This window comes from Pseudorasbora parva, chromosome 6, assembly GCF_024679245.1.
Source record: "Pseudorasbora parva isolate DD20220531a chromosome 6, ASM2467924v1, whole genome shotgun sequence".
NCBI lineage: Eukaryota > Metazoa > Chordata > Actinopteri > Cypriniformes > Gobionidae > Pseudorasbora > Pseudorasbora parva.
Genome location: NC_090177.1, coordinates 45,822,595 through 45,838,087, shown reverse-complemented (window position 1 = coordinate 45,838,087; position 15,493 = coordinate 45,822,595). Strand labels below are relative to the sequence as shown.

Genomic DNA, 15,493 nt, shown 5'->3' with positions numbered 1-15,493 from the left:
CCTGCCAGTGTTGTCATAAAATATAACTGTAGATACGTATGCCGATCCCTTTTGACGGATTGAAATCTGAATTAGCCTAGATTTCATCAATAAAACATAACTCAGAAACGAACCACGTTTACTACGACTGTTTAGTTGCTTACAGATCGCTCACTCGAGCCTTGTAGCTAACGTCACCTTCTCCACCATCCGTCAAGTTGAAACGATAGTCATTTGACAAGCGTTCTAGTCAATTGGTTAAATAAATATACATTTTTGAGAACTGAAGTATGATTATTTTTCAGCGGATGAGTAGTAAACATGACACTGAATATTGTGGCTTCTACATTCCTTTGTTTGGCTAAATAAATCGACTTTTAAATCAGTACTCTACTGTCAAACTATAACGTTACTGTCCAAACAACATATTCACACGCTACCCAGTTCGTGATTCAAAGTTGGGAAGCTATGATTGTAAAATCATTGCCATGAAGGATGGTATATATGTCATTGAGCTGTGCAGTGAAACAGCCAATCAGAGCAGAGCTCAACATTAATATTCATGACTCTTCCAAATAAGGCAAAAACAGAGCATTACATCCTCGGGACAATTTATAGGGTTGTAAATGGACCTGTAAAACTGTACCTGGACAATTCTTTGCCCTTAAATAAGCCACATACCCTCTGTGTAGATATCAGAAAACAATTTAACATAGTTTCAACTCATTCTAGGGCACCTTTAAGATATCTATATGGTCTACATGATCTGTTTTACTGAAGAGAGACATTCTAAACATTTATTGTAAAATAAATAATGATACTGTGTGGTTTAACAGACCTAAACACGACCTGCTCTCTCTGGATTATAATGAAACTTTAGACTAATTTTAGATTAGATTGACTCAAATGAGTGACAGCTTTTAAACCTTTGATTATAAAGGAAGCGCTCTTTGCATGCTTTCGGCCAAGCTAAAACAATCATCCAGTAGCTTGCACTTGCTTTTCTGATCAAATGAACTGTGTTTTTTTGTATGTAGATGATTTTAACAAATCATTAATCTGGAGCATTTATGCTGGGATGTGTAGGTGGGAGAAGGAAACACACGTGTGTGAGCGGGACTGGACCACTGGTCTAGAGCCCTTTATCAGATGTACCTGGTTCTCTTCCAGCTGTAGATCTTGACCCTGACTCTGAGCCTCCTCCTCCATGCGCTCCTCAAACTCCTGTCTGGCCATCTCCACCGCCCCCTGCTCGCGGTCCAGCTCATCCATGTCTCCCTTGCGTTTTTTGTAGCACTTCTGTGCGTTCTGCAGTGATTTACGAGCAGCCTCCAGTTTCTTTATCTTGTGAGCAGTATTCTCCTTGGCTTTAATGTACAGAGGCCTCTTCTGATTGAGGTCTGCATCCTTCTCCCTGTCAACATGTCAAACAAAATCAATGGACACTTCACAACTAGCTGAGCAATAATCATGCATTATCATGTGATCATTTTTATTTACACATTTTCACAGATGAACCTAACTCTGCTTGGTCAGGTGATAAAGCAAGATTATACATAATGATTGTTTACTCTCTAACAGAAGACTCATTTCGTGAAAAAGGGAAAACTATTTACCGAAAAGAGAAGCTGCCTCGTGATTGTTTTCAGGAGTCTATCATATTTCTGTCCTCCATTGACAGCTACGCAACTACCACTTTCAAGTAGAGGCTGACATTTTTCCGGGAATCCCACGGGGTCACGGGATTCCCGTGGGTTTCCTGCAGGATGGGAGTCATCTTTGCTATTAATCACGGGATTTGTACAGGATAAATGGTTAACGGGAGCAGACGGGAGCGGGAATCAACCAATAGCAAAGACGGAAAAAAAAAAAGTAAATGCAACATTTTGTAGTTTCCTTTTAATACACCTACTAGGGCTGTCATTTTTGGAAAAAAACTAATTTGAACGGATATCAAATATCAAGCAATGAATTGGAATATAAAGCTTTCAGTTTGTCTACCGCATCAGATCGACGTGGTCCTCTCCAGCAGCTGGAATGTGTTTACAGATGCCATAGCAACTCTCAACGGCCACCAGGACTTATCTTACAGTCTATGGGACTTATATGGTTTTATAAAAGATGTTTATTTGTTGTAAAGTGTAATCATCTCAGAAAAAAATAAATTCTAATGTCAGACGCAGTTGAAGGTAGGTTTAGGACAGTGTCATTATGCCAACATTATCTTCATAACTTCTTACGAAATAAAAAGTTTATCCTTCAGAAAAATGTATTTTCCTCTCTTGTCAACATTATAGCTTGGTGCATGTGAGCGCTGTGCGCGCTCTTCAGTGGTGAAGGCGCGCGCTGTGTACGTCATATAAGGACGCACACTCAAAAGTTTTTGGCTTCCTGCCAGAATTCAAAGAGCAGTGCTCTAAGAACTATAACTAAAACTGTAAATGTAAACTATAAATGTATTGTTTACTCAACAATAAATGAGTAAAATGCAGCTTTATGTGCTGTTTGGATTGATTAAACTATTGTAGACATGGTGTGAACTATGTACTGTTTTTCTTTTATTTACTGTCTTCCATTTTCTGGAGAAAATCTAGAAACAGGGGCTCAGCAGCTGGTCTAAAACAGGATGGAGAGAGCAGATTAAATCAAACGCTATGTATTAAACACTAATTGAAGAAAAAAATATATGGGAGCGGCACAGGAGCGGGAGTCAATTTAAACAGGAGCGGGATGGGAGTGGGAGTCAGTTTACCAGGAGCGGGATGGGATGGGATTATTTTTTCAACTTTGGTCTGGGAGTGGGACGGGACAAGATTTATTTCTATGGGAGTGGGACGGGACAGGAGTGAAAATCCACTCCCGTGTCATCCTCTACTTTCAAGGCCCAGAAAGGTAGAGACCAAAATCTCATATCCTGATAACAATATACATCACGATATAATACCTCTTCTGTAAATTCAATCAATTAATAGTTTAAATTTTAAAAATTTTAAAAATACATTTACTCCCTCCCTTTATTAAGTCTTTGTCAGTGAATCATTCATTTAAAAGATGTACTCACAAACATTGATTCATCCAAAAACGAAATAAGTTGTGATGAATGAGACATTGACACCATTTAAAGGATTCCCTCTTCACGAGTCTCTGTTTTATGTAGTGGCGTGAGCAAAAGCCTGCTCTAATGTTTTACTCTGTGGTTTATTTTAGCACCTGACTGCAGAGCTGAACGATTAACCAAAAAAACTAAATTAAGAACCTCTAACCGACAGAAATTTCCCACGTTCGGTTATTTCAGTTTTTAATCCTGTGAACACTTTCCCCTGAAAAACACACTACAGGACGCGCAGTCACGTGGCACAGAAGCAACACGGAGGCCAACTCAAACCCAGTCAACACACGCAGACAGCGTCCTCACGGAAGTGTGCCAATTGTTTGCCAGTTTTAACATTGAAGTGATTTTACACCATTCAATAACATCGATATGATAAACATGGCACTTCAGTGGAACAGAGCCGAGCCGCCGCATCTATCTGACAACACGCAAGCCCTAAAGCCAGATCCCTTTCCCTAGTGTCTTCACTAAACTGTGTCAAATGCATAAGTTTTAAGGCTTGCCAGTTTGGACACTGAAGTGATTTTAGACCATGGGATGTGAATCAATATATTAAAGCTACTGCGCTGATGCATTGTGACTAGGGCTGTCTTTTTTTAAAATAATCTAATTCGAACGGATATCAAATAAAGGGATGTCCCGATCAGGTTTTTTTCCCTTCGAGTCCGGGTCATTTGATTTTGAGTATCTGCCGATACCGAGTCCCGATCCGATACTTCTATAATACATAAAAAAAAGAATAAAGAAGAGCGAAAAAACAAACCAGGATGTTCCTTATTTTTTATTTTCTTCACCTTATTTTTACACTCAACAACTCTAACAAACAGAGCACTTCTGTGAGGTAGCTTGAACAATCAAGTAATAAATAACATAAATTCTTCACTTTTGGATTTTAGTGCAACATTAAAATAAAAAAATTCCTGGACCGGAGTTGCAGATGCAGAACAATTAATTATGTTGGTGTGAAATAAACAGTTATGGAAATTAAATTAAATAATCTGCTCCCAATAATCCCGAAAAAAGTCTGTTAGTGCCTCAGTGACGTCGATCTCAGCTGTCAATCATGACATCACACAGCCGTTTTTATAGCATCAAATAACTAACTAAAACTAAACTTATTTAAAAAACGAACACTTGAAATGAAATCATCGTGATGATAACTGCCTACAATGACATAAACTAACTTTGGGGGAAAAATATTTGAAGTGTAATTTGACTGAAGTGTAATTAACAATGCTTTTCAGGTTTTTATAGGTGTAACATTAGTTTTTAGGTAGAGAAAGTGAATAAAGTAGGCTAATCAAATGTAAAATGCATATTTAACTGTTTAAATTAAAGACTAATCCTTAAAAAAGCTATTCAATCAAGAGCAGTGGGTGATTTGATTCCTTATCTTTTCTTTGACATTAAACAGACAGCACGGCTACTACCCCTTTAAGACCTAACAGAAGGCTCTGCGTCGTCTTTCTCGGCTGCATAAAGTCCTCTTACGGCATATTCAGACTATATGTCTGCTTGGATGCTCATCAAGATGGACATGCTGACATACTTCTTGTGTGAGTTGGTCCGTTTAAACGCAAGACTTGAAAGAGAACTCAATATTTGCGCGCTGTGAGACGAGTGCGCGCTTTCGGGTGATGCACAGAGACAGATCAGCGCGCGCGCTCTCATTCGCGTCTTCTCTACACATGACTGTGAAAATGACTGCTCATATTCAATGACAATACGGCAGCACTCGCATGAATTGAACTAAGTTTACACAATTAGACCGTTTTGCCCACGGTTTTCTTTTATTAGCGCTGTTGTAATGTATCACTGAGGAGCCAGCACGTGTATCCATCTACAGAAACATAGCCGCCTACATAAAGCATTATTTTCAAGTTACAACCTATATTATTGCGTCATCAGATGTGAGATGAACCGCGGTGCAAGTGCTCACTTTGTCTCTCACCCCAGAATATACATATATATCCGAGTCCTGATCGGGATGTAACGTCCGATTCCGATCGAGTCTGAAATCACGTGATCGGATCGGGACATCCCTAATCAAATATCAAGCAATGTATTTGAATATATTCGAATATCTACCAGCCACCAGGACTTATACGGTTTAATAAAAGCTATTAATTTGTTGTAAAGTGTAATAATCATCCCAGAAAAAATAAATTCTAATGTGAGGCGCAGTTGAAGTAGTTGTTTGCTTACATGGGTAGGTTTAGGACAGTGTCATATGGCAACATTATCTTCATAACTTCTTATGAAATAAAAAGTTTATCCCTCAGAAAAATGTAATTTCCTCTCTTGTCATGCTTGGTGCATGAGCGCGACGTGTGCTCTTCAGTGGTGAAGGCGCGCGCTGTTGTCACATAAGGACGCACACTCAAAAGTAATCCGGTCAGGTCATTTACATGGTGAAATGTTTAGTTTGATCGATTCATGAAAAGGTTTATCCACCCATCTCAAAACGATTACAATTTCATTCAGTTTGGGCATTTTTATTACGATTGATCAGGTGTTTATATGGAGCATTTTCATTAAGATTGGACTTTTAAACCGATTACAGAGTGCTCCATTTAAACGCACCAGCTGTAAAATGCGCTGCATGGCACTTTAAAAACCGGAGAGTTTATTTATGGTTCGATAACGGATATTTCACGTCATGTTCGAATGCATATTCGAATATCGAATAAAAAGTGACAGCCCTAATTGTGGCACACGGACAGACTCCTGCTCGGAGCCACCACAATGCACCAAGCACAATGTTCCGTCACCTAATCTCCAACATGCACTCAATTCTGTCCGAGCAGAAACAAAAGCTGATACTCTCTGTGCGTTTTTCCGTTGTATCCTTTTCACGTTCCCATGTAAATTGCAGAATCTTATTTCGTCCATTATATCAATAATCTGAAAATCTTGAAAATTAAAACTCGAAAGTGGGCAAAAGTGACAACAGGTGTGAATGGGAATGTGTCTCTCTTATCTACTTATGATCCGATTAGCCAAAACACACTGATACCAGAAGTGAACAGGGCTTTAGACTCACTTGATCTCTTTCTCAATCATCTGTTGGTCTCTCATCATTCTGCCCAGCTCCTTCTTCTTGTCTTTCAGCTCATCCTCCACACGGTCCATGCGTTTCCTGTCCTTATCGATCTCTTTGTTGCGGTGGGCGAGCTCTCGGTTCAGCTTCTCAATCTCTGATTCGTTGTGGTACAATTTAAAGAGCTGTAACTGTACATGAGCGCGCACCACCTCGTCCTTCAGCCGCTGGTAACGCTCGGCCTGCACACAACACATGGAGAACATAGCTCAGATTATGAACATGCATCTCTGCCTTCAGGCTTTCTAACACTCAAGTCCATTTCTACACTGAGAATGACTACATTAGGAGCCCACCTCTTCCTTCTCCTGCTTGGCTTCTTTTCGCTCAGCAGCGATGTTTTTCTTCCGATGGTAGTTAAACTGCGTGTCCTCCTCGGCCTTCACCATTTCTTTCTTGAGTCTGTCGTACTCTTGAGCAAGCTCTCCAGAGCGAGAAATCTCTTCAAACAGAGCAGTTCTCTCTTTGGGGTTCTTCATTGCAATCGACTCGACCGCACCCTTTGGGGAAAAAAAACAGACATCTACACTTAGATACTTCTCTAGTTTAGGTCTTCCATTTCTTTGGGGGGTGTCAATTAATCTGAACGGTAACTATAGTGGCGGTGTCCCTGACAGGATTTACACATTCGAATCAGAACTGTCGAATCTCTCTGTGGTCGACCGATAGTCGAATCATCTGTGTGTGTGTGTGTGTGTGTGTGTGTGTGTGTGTGTGTGTGTGTGTGTGTGTGTGTGTGTGTGTATGGGTTGGGAGGGGCATGACACTAGTCAGCAGGAGGGCAAAACTATTTTTCTTTTTCTTTACACACTGCACACAGCAAAAACTTTTAATAAAGCGACCAAAACTGCCTGCCAACTGACAGACGAACTGACAATGGCTTTCTTATTTCGGGTTTAACGGTAATGTGGTGGATAAACATTCATAAAATGTTTTCACATAACATTTTAAAGCCACGATCGAAATACAAAACAACACAAATATATAAAAGAACTAGGGATGTCAATGATTAATCGATGATCGATTAATTGTCGATAAGACATTAATTGTCGATAAGACTTCTCGATCATCGATTAAGCAGGGTCATGCGCGTGCGTGCGGCTCAACCGCGAAACGGGAGGAAAAATGATGCGAGCGTGTCCGAGTTCTATTTGGGACCATTTTACAGCTGGAGTTACACCTTCATCAGGACTGCAACTTGCATGTGCCTTTTGTTTTGTGCAAATGTAAGTTGTAATATTGTGTTTATTTTGTGCAGGCCTATCTTTAACTGATTTATCTCATTAGGATGCATTTGGTTAATAATTAACGTTAGAGGTGAGCGGTAGTAAAAGCGTGGCGGTGATCAGCTTCAGCTTCAGCTCCAACAGCACTAATAATGACTATGATTGGGACTGTCATATTACACAACATTAATGAGAACACTACTGTAATAAAACATTGTGATTGTTAATTATTTGGGTTTATTTGCCGTGTGTTTTATTGCGTTGGTCCAGGAAGAGCGCATGCACAACATGAGTCACGCATTCTGACTCGCGCATGTAACTTAGTTCAAGTTCACTTCTGCATTCACATCAGATTGTGCTGAAGTAATTTGTAATATTACATTTATTTTGTAACGTTATATATGTGATCAATCATATAGGATGCGTTTCTTTTAGTGAAATTAAACGCACTAGCAAATGGCTTCAGTCAGTGATGGCTACCGGTTTTCATTCAGTGCTTCGGCTTTAGCGCATACAGAGCAATGCATAATAACTATGATTGGGACAATCATATTATATAACAGAAATGAGAACACTATTTTAATAAATGGTTGTAAAGTCATTGGGTTAAGGTGCCGTGTTCAGAGCGTTGTTCCAGGAAGAGCGCGTCTCCCATTCTGAATATGAATATCAGCAACTCAATTCAAGTTCACTTGTGCATTCGCATCATTAGGGAAGACATATAATTTGTAATATTTTGTTAACTTTATATAAATCTGATTAATCTCATATAGGAAGCTTTTTGTTGAGTTAAATAACGTGCTAGCAAAGAGCAGTGTAACTTACCAGTGTTGATTCAGCGCATCGGCTTCAGCTCGCACTGTTCATGACTAATAATAACTATGATTGGGATTGTCACATTACACAACATTAATGAAAACAATATTTTAATAAATCGTTTTGAATAAATTGGGTTTAGGTGACGTTTCAGCACGTTGCTCTTGCAAGTGCGTCCACAAATTCTGAATAACAGATCTGAGGCGGCGTTCGTGTTGTATTACATGTTATATTTGGTTATTAATTAAGTAATTTAATTAAATTATAAATAACATCGACTAATTTTACAATCCCAATAGCCCTTTGTTTAGATTTTAAAAATCCTTCTCATTCATTTGGTGAAGAACATGCGTTTTGAGCAGCATTAAACATAGGCCTACTGTCATGCTGTCGGCTATAAGCCACTGCTGTAGACACATATTGCAGTATTATGGTTAACGATTAATCAAATAATTGATCGTTAATTTAAACGATGATCGATCATGGGAATTTGTGAAAATTGACATCCCTAAAAAGAACATTTTAAATCTTAAAGGGGCCGCACACCGGACGCCAACCTCCTTTTCTCTAAAGCGCCGCACCTTTTCTCTAAAGTGTTGAGTTCCCGCATATCCGTTCCCGCCTCGTTTCATAACACCTGTGAAGATTCGACTGTGAGACCAGTGGTCGAATCCGGCTCTGCATATCGATGCATCGAATCTTCGCTAATCCCTAAACTACAGTAATAATAAAAAAATCTACCATCTGAGCAATTTAAACTTAAAGTACAAGCTTCATGTTTTCAAAAACTAAAGAGACCCTGAAGTGAGTGCAAAGAAAAAAAAACGGAAAGCTAAGGATTTTTTTCTACTGAGCCAGTGGTTTAAATTTTTACTTGTCCTGCAGTACAAAGTTGTGTTGTTACTTTAATACATTTAACACGGTATGTAACAGCCACCAAACCTTTAGATTCCCGTGACAGGGTTACTTGCTGCACAGTTTTTAAAAGTCAAATTCAAAGGGATGGTTGATTATGATTTAACTTTTTTTGTTTGTTTTTACTTTAGTTAGTGTGTGATGTTGCTGTTTGAGCATAAACATCTGCAAAGTTACGATGCTCAGAGTTAAAAGTTGCATAATTAAAAATACTTTTTTGATCGTAGACCATTGGTGCCAATGGCTCAATGATATACTTGGGCTTACGATGCTTTTGAGAAACACGGCCCAGAACTGCTTGCCAATTGAGTTTAGTGCACTACAATTTCATACTCCACCTTTAAAATGTGACAAATATAGAGAAGCAGCTCTAATAACCTGAAAGACGAGGAAGTTTCTGGCCTTGATGAGGATTCCCAGTTTCTCCAGTTCTTCACTGTAGTCAGCCAGACCCACCACTTTACTGTTGATGCGGTACTCTGATGAGGAACCTACACAAGACATGAACAGCTCAGAAATTAATGCAGAAAAATTAGGCCAAAAGTATTCCACTCTGTTCTAGTATATATACACACACACAAGTAACACACACTAATTAAAGTACACTATAGTGCCAAAAGTATTGGGACACTCCTCCAGATCCCTGAGTTCAGGTGTTCAATCCCTTCATGACCACAGGTGTATAAATCCAGCTCTAGGCCTGCAGACGCTTCTACACACATTAGTGAAAGAATGGGTCGCTCTCAGGAGCTCAGTGAACTCAAGCGTGGGGCCGTGATAGGTTTCCACCTGTGCAATAAGTCAAGAGTGTGTGAGGTACCTATGATGATCCTGGAGAACGTAAGGTCCTGTCCATTGTCCTGCTGGTACACCATGCTCACAAATGCTCGGTTAGCTGCAGGTTTACCCACTGGAGCTCCATGAATCAAATCCTTCAAGGTTTTCACACGCAAGTTACTGGTCTTCTCAGCCAGAACGAAGCTGATAGCGTCCATGAGATTGGATTTGCCTGGTAATAAAAAGCTTTCATTAGATAAACAACAAAAAAAGACTAAGAAAAAAATAACTAGATTTGATTCAGGATCAAAAGCTCTTCATTTGATTCAAATCTTGATTTGATAGTTATTCACTTGGATATATCAGGTACACATCCATTTTTTTAACCCTCTGGTCCTCTTCAGACAATTTTCTTTGCTTGTGTAGGATGACGTTTGGTGACTTGTGTCGTAATAGCTTAGCTTAATTAGCGTAAACGCACAAAAAATCACGGAGATGATTCGGATTAGGGCTGTACCAGAATACTTGTTCGGTGGGTTGGTATTCGATTTTACCATGTTACATTTTCTTCTTAACCTTTTTCTGTTCCTGTGGCCTAAGAATAGAGTAGCACAAAAAAAAAAAAAACGAACCGGAAACCTGTGGTTAAAAACCGAGGAATTATTGAACCGTGGACTAACTGTATTGTTGCATCCCCACTATTTTTGTTACTTTATTTGTACCGAAGTGTTAAATATAGGCTAATTAACATCACAAAGTCTAATGAAATCAAAAACATCTGACTAAAATTCACAATAAATCTTCACATAAATCGTGTCTTTGCTTTGTTTATGAGAGGATATATAGGTGATGAGAAGGCGTAACCTGCACTACAATTCATTCAGCGTTTTGAGACCGTATACAACTTGTTTTGAACAATATCCTGAGAGGATTCTCTTCACAATAAATTAAACATATGATTGGTTATTATTTTTAACAGAAATGCCCGTGATTGGCCACACTCAAAATCATGATGTAGCTACTCTCGTGACCCAAATAAAATAACCAGATCGCTCAAGAAAACTTGTCTCTTCTTTATCTCCCCAGAATAAAATGCTACTGTAAAGCCTAGTCGAAATCGACGCACGTGTTAATATTAGTCAGAAATTGCAGCAAATATAGTGAAACTATTGTTTATCCTCCTGCTTAATCCCATTAAACTGGATTGACAGCGGGGAGCTGTTTGGAAGTATTGAGCGCTCTATGAACCACGTGACGGCGAGATCAAAGAGCGTTGCAACTCTCTATTTCTATGGCTCTGAGCCTAGCCAACAGCTGAACAGGAATCCAATCTAGCTATACTTAATAAATATATTGCTTCTTCTTAGCATAAGTGTTTCCTGCACTTTGGGTTAAGATAAACTCAGCGTTGGTTTGACATTGGGAAAAATAGTATAGAATCAAAATCGATTACAGCACTGCACTGCGCAGCCGTGAAAGAATGAGTGCGGCCGTGCACATTTCAGCTTTGGTTTTGAATTAGCGCTGGTTCTAATTATTATGATTAATAACAACCTCCCATAAAGAGTCGCTTTTACATTTCGCTTTGAAACCCAATCTTCCACGATCATCTTGTCATTCAGCTCCTCACACTCGTGGTGAATGAAATCTGATTTTAATTCTCTAACTAAACTAAAGGATTTTTTACTACAATAAAATATCAAATGACAGTGGTTGTGATGCAAGTGATGTAACCGGTGTTATGCCTGAACGGCGGTAACACGACTATCCCAGCAAGCCTATTACTGGTTATTATCACCACTGTGAAACACAGGAGCTTGTTACTGGGCCGTACCAGACCTGTGTGTTTTCTATGACTAGTGCAGTGTCTGTTCTCGGAGCACATAAGCCCCTGCCGCTTCTCCAGACTCCTGCCTTTAACAGAGAGAAGAATATGTTCAGCCCCTTCCCTCCGAATCTGGACAAACGGCATTCGGACCAGCCCTAATTCGGTTACTTTACTTTTATTTTATTCAAGACACATAGGTCCATAGAGACAACACAATACAAACAAACAAAAAATACAAAGAAATGTTAAAAAAATTAGCACATCAGGAGTCATTTCTAAAACATATACAGACTTCGGGTCCAATATTTCCTAAAGCAAGATGTGTACCTTGTATCACTCTTAGAAACATCAACTATGGACACAATGATCAAATTCTTAGACTCTGTCAGTCTGCACATACAGTCCCTGACAAAAGTCTTGTCGCTTATCTATTTTCTAGAAATACCTGATATTAACCTGACTTTTAAATAATTAATTGGTGTTAGAAATAGCTCATATGAAAAGCTAAAATCCTCCCAAATGATGTTTAATGCACTGAAATAAATAATGTTCACAGAAGAAATATTTATCATTTAATCAAGACAGAAAGGTCAAATTTTGGCAAGACAAAAGTTGTCGCCTATACAGAAATTGAACAAATTTACTGCAAATACAAAAATATGTCAGCAAATTAAGTTGTGGTGCTGTGAGATCCAAATGTAAATCTTGTATGACTTCCATGAGCTTGAAGGACTGCATCCATGCGGTTTGGCAAGGATTCATACAATTTATTGATGAAGTCATCAGGAATAGCTAAGAAAGCAGTCTTGCATGCCTCCCAGAGTTCATCAATATTCTTTGGTTTCGTCTTCCATGCGTCCTCTTTCATCCTACCCCACATATGCTCAATGATGTTCATGTCTGGTGACTGGGCTGGCCAATCCTGGAACATCTTGATCTTCTTCGCCTGAGGAACTTTGATGTGGAGATGGAAGTATGCGATGGAGCACCGTCCTGCTGCAGAATTTGGCCTCTTTTATGGTTGGGAATAAGAGGTAGCTAAGATTTCTTGGTATTTTAGACTATTGATGTTGCCTTCCACCCTGCAGATCTCTCGCACACCCCCATACTGGATGTAACCCCAGACCATGATTTTTCCGCCACCAAACTTCACTGTTTTCTGGGTGAATCTCGGATCCATTCTGGCTCCAGTAGGTCTCCTGCAATATTTGCGGCGACTGTGGTGTAATTCAACAGAAGATTCATCTGAAAAATCCACCTTCTGCCACTTTTCCAGCGTCCATCCTTTTAGCAGGCTGTGGGCCTTGGCAAATGCCACACGGTTTTTCAATTGTCTTTTGTTTAGTGCTGGCTTCTGGGCACTGATTTGACCATGGAGGCCATTTCGAGACAGAATCCGACAAACTGTTCTGGTTGACACAGGGACTTCAGGTGACCAGGTCTCGTGGAGCTCTGCTGCAGTGGAAAATGGGCTGGCCTTGGATTTGAGCCAACAAACGGTCCTCTCGAGCAGTTGTCTTGTGGGGTCTGCCTGACCTGGGCTTGTCAAAAACGTCTCCAGTCTCTTCAAATCTTTTTTTAATCCTCTGTACTTGACGCTGAGACACATTGAAGGTGTCTGCCACATCAGCAGTGGATCTGGTCTTCAGCCTCTTGATAATCAAAACTTTAGTCTCAGGGTGAATCTTAGGCATGTTTGCAGAGGTCTAGTTGCAGTTGATGTGAAGGTCTAGTGTACTGGGGTTCTTTTTATACACACTTGAGACCTAATTGATCCATTATTAGTCACAGGTGAAGCTCATATGACAAGGTGACAACACTTATGTCTTTGCAAAAATTGACTCAATGGGCTTTATCAAGCTGTGAATATTAAAATACTTTTTGAAAGTTTAGTTTTTCACTGAAAAATTATCACAAAAGCTGGTGGGATTAAAATGAGCCATTTCTTGTAAAAAAAAATCTTGATTAGAAATATATTTCAGTGGCACTTTAGGTCAATTTGTACACAAGCGACAAGACTTTTGTCAGGGACTGTAAATCTATACATAACATTTCATAAAACAGCATTAAAAGTGGGCACATTGTTAGACACAAACATTACACTGGCACTACTCCACCTAGAAATTTTAAGCACAATTCTTAGTGCATCATTATAAGCCACTTGAAGTTTTCATTTTCGACTCACTAAGGTTAATGTTAAAGGGTACAAAAAAGTCACACTCGTCTCCTTCACAGTCAAAAATGGCCGACATAGAAACAGAATGGGAAATACGCAAAGATATAAAAACTCAGAGATTCTTTTGGTGATACAAACCACAAATCAGCCATGATGCAGAAAATAAAAATAAGTGCACAGCTATTGAAGGGGTGACACTAAAATATCAAGAGTTTTTCTTTTTTTACTCCCACCAGGTAATCTACCTTCCAAAAAATGGAATTTTAAATTATATATATAGATATATATATATATATATATATATATATATATATATATATATATATATATATATATATATATACATATATATACACACATCCATAAACGCACATCCATATATTTTATGGGGGAAATAGCTAGTCAAAATATATAAATATTGCAATACCGGATACACTGGGGAAAAACATAACGGTGTAAACAAATGCAGCTATCATGAGTCCTAATAACCTTTAGATATCAGATGTCCTTTCTGCTTTCAAAGTGCACCTGATTGATGGATTTTACTTTAAAACGTACAAAACTTTCCTAAGAAACAGTATTTAACCTAACCAACCTCTAAGGGTCTGAGGTCGTCTAACCATAGTCTCACAAAATCCTGATATTATAATAATTCTGGCTCGAATCTAGTAAATGTGGGCAATGATACGCCAGGTGGTGAGATTTCTTTAACTTATCGCTTTATTGGTATTGAGAGAGGTCTGGGTTATTATTGTGTAGACAGGCATTTACATCACATTTACAACGCATGTAACGTTAACTTATGCCACCTCTGAGTTAGACATTCAGTCTGTGAAAACACATATGAATGCTACTTCATATGCAGCTATCAGCCTTCACAGTGCACAAATGGGTTTTACGGGTACTGATTTTAATTGATTGGTAAATAGTGTCTTGCTATTTTAATGAACTACTGATTGAATATTGAAGGATTTGACAATGAAGATGATGATAAGGTTGCATATCTCATTCATCCAGTTTGCCTGACGGTTAAATCAATGTACAACTCTGAGCATAAGTGAATGAGGTGACTTGTGCATGTGTTAATACGCCCAAACGTGTGCTTATCCTTCAGTGTTTGCTAAAAGTGTTGTTATTATTGTTAATATGAGCGAACATCTTACCTGATCCATTCGGCCCAATAATCGCTGTGAACTTGTGGAAAGGCCCGATTATCTGTCTGCCTTTGTAAGACTTGAAGTTTTCAATCTCTATTAACTTTAGGTAGCCCATGGCGAATGACCTATTCCGAAGAGTTTAATAAACAATAGTTTTAAAGTGAAGCCGTTCAGAGCGCCGAATGCTAGCACGGAAAAGAAAAGCGGGCTAGCATCAACGCGGAGAACGACAAATACATTCAAAGATAGACTAATATATCTCTAAAATAACCTGCACTTCAAAGCAGAACAACTCAAAAAAATACTTATATATAATTGTGATATTTGTTATAATACAACTAAAACAAGCGTCCGTTGAATCCCGCTGCAGCGCGCGCGATCGCGATGGCTGTTCCATAAACACAACA

At 39.0% G+C, this 15,493-nt stretch overlaps 1 protein-coding gene across 1 annotated transcript in view; it reads right to left on the bottom strand.

The window, feature by feature from the left end:
- smc1al (structural maintenance of chromosomes 1A, like) overlaps window positions 1-15,493 on the bottom strand; it is a 41,386-nt gene extending 25,893 nt beyond the window's left edge. Inside the window, exons 1-6 of the mRNA XM_067447031.1 lie at window positions 15,093-15,493; window positions 9,969-10,157; window positions 9,527-9,639; window positions 6,488-6,691; window positions 6,135-6,373; window positions 1,135-1,393 (exon numbers count right to left, since the gene is read on the bottom strand). Coding sequence (XP_067303132.1) covers window positions 1,135-1,393; window positions 6,135-6,373; window positions 6,488-6,691; window positions 9,527-9,639; window positions 9,969-10,157; window positions 15,093-15,201 — 1,113 coding nt within the window. The 5' untranslated portion in view covers window positions 15,202-15,493. The remainder of the gene's footprint in view (window positions 1-1,134; window positions 1,394-6,134; window positions 6,374-6,487; window positions 6,692-9,526; window positions 9,640-9,968; window positions 10,158-15,092) is intronic.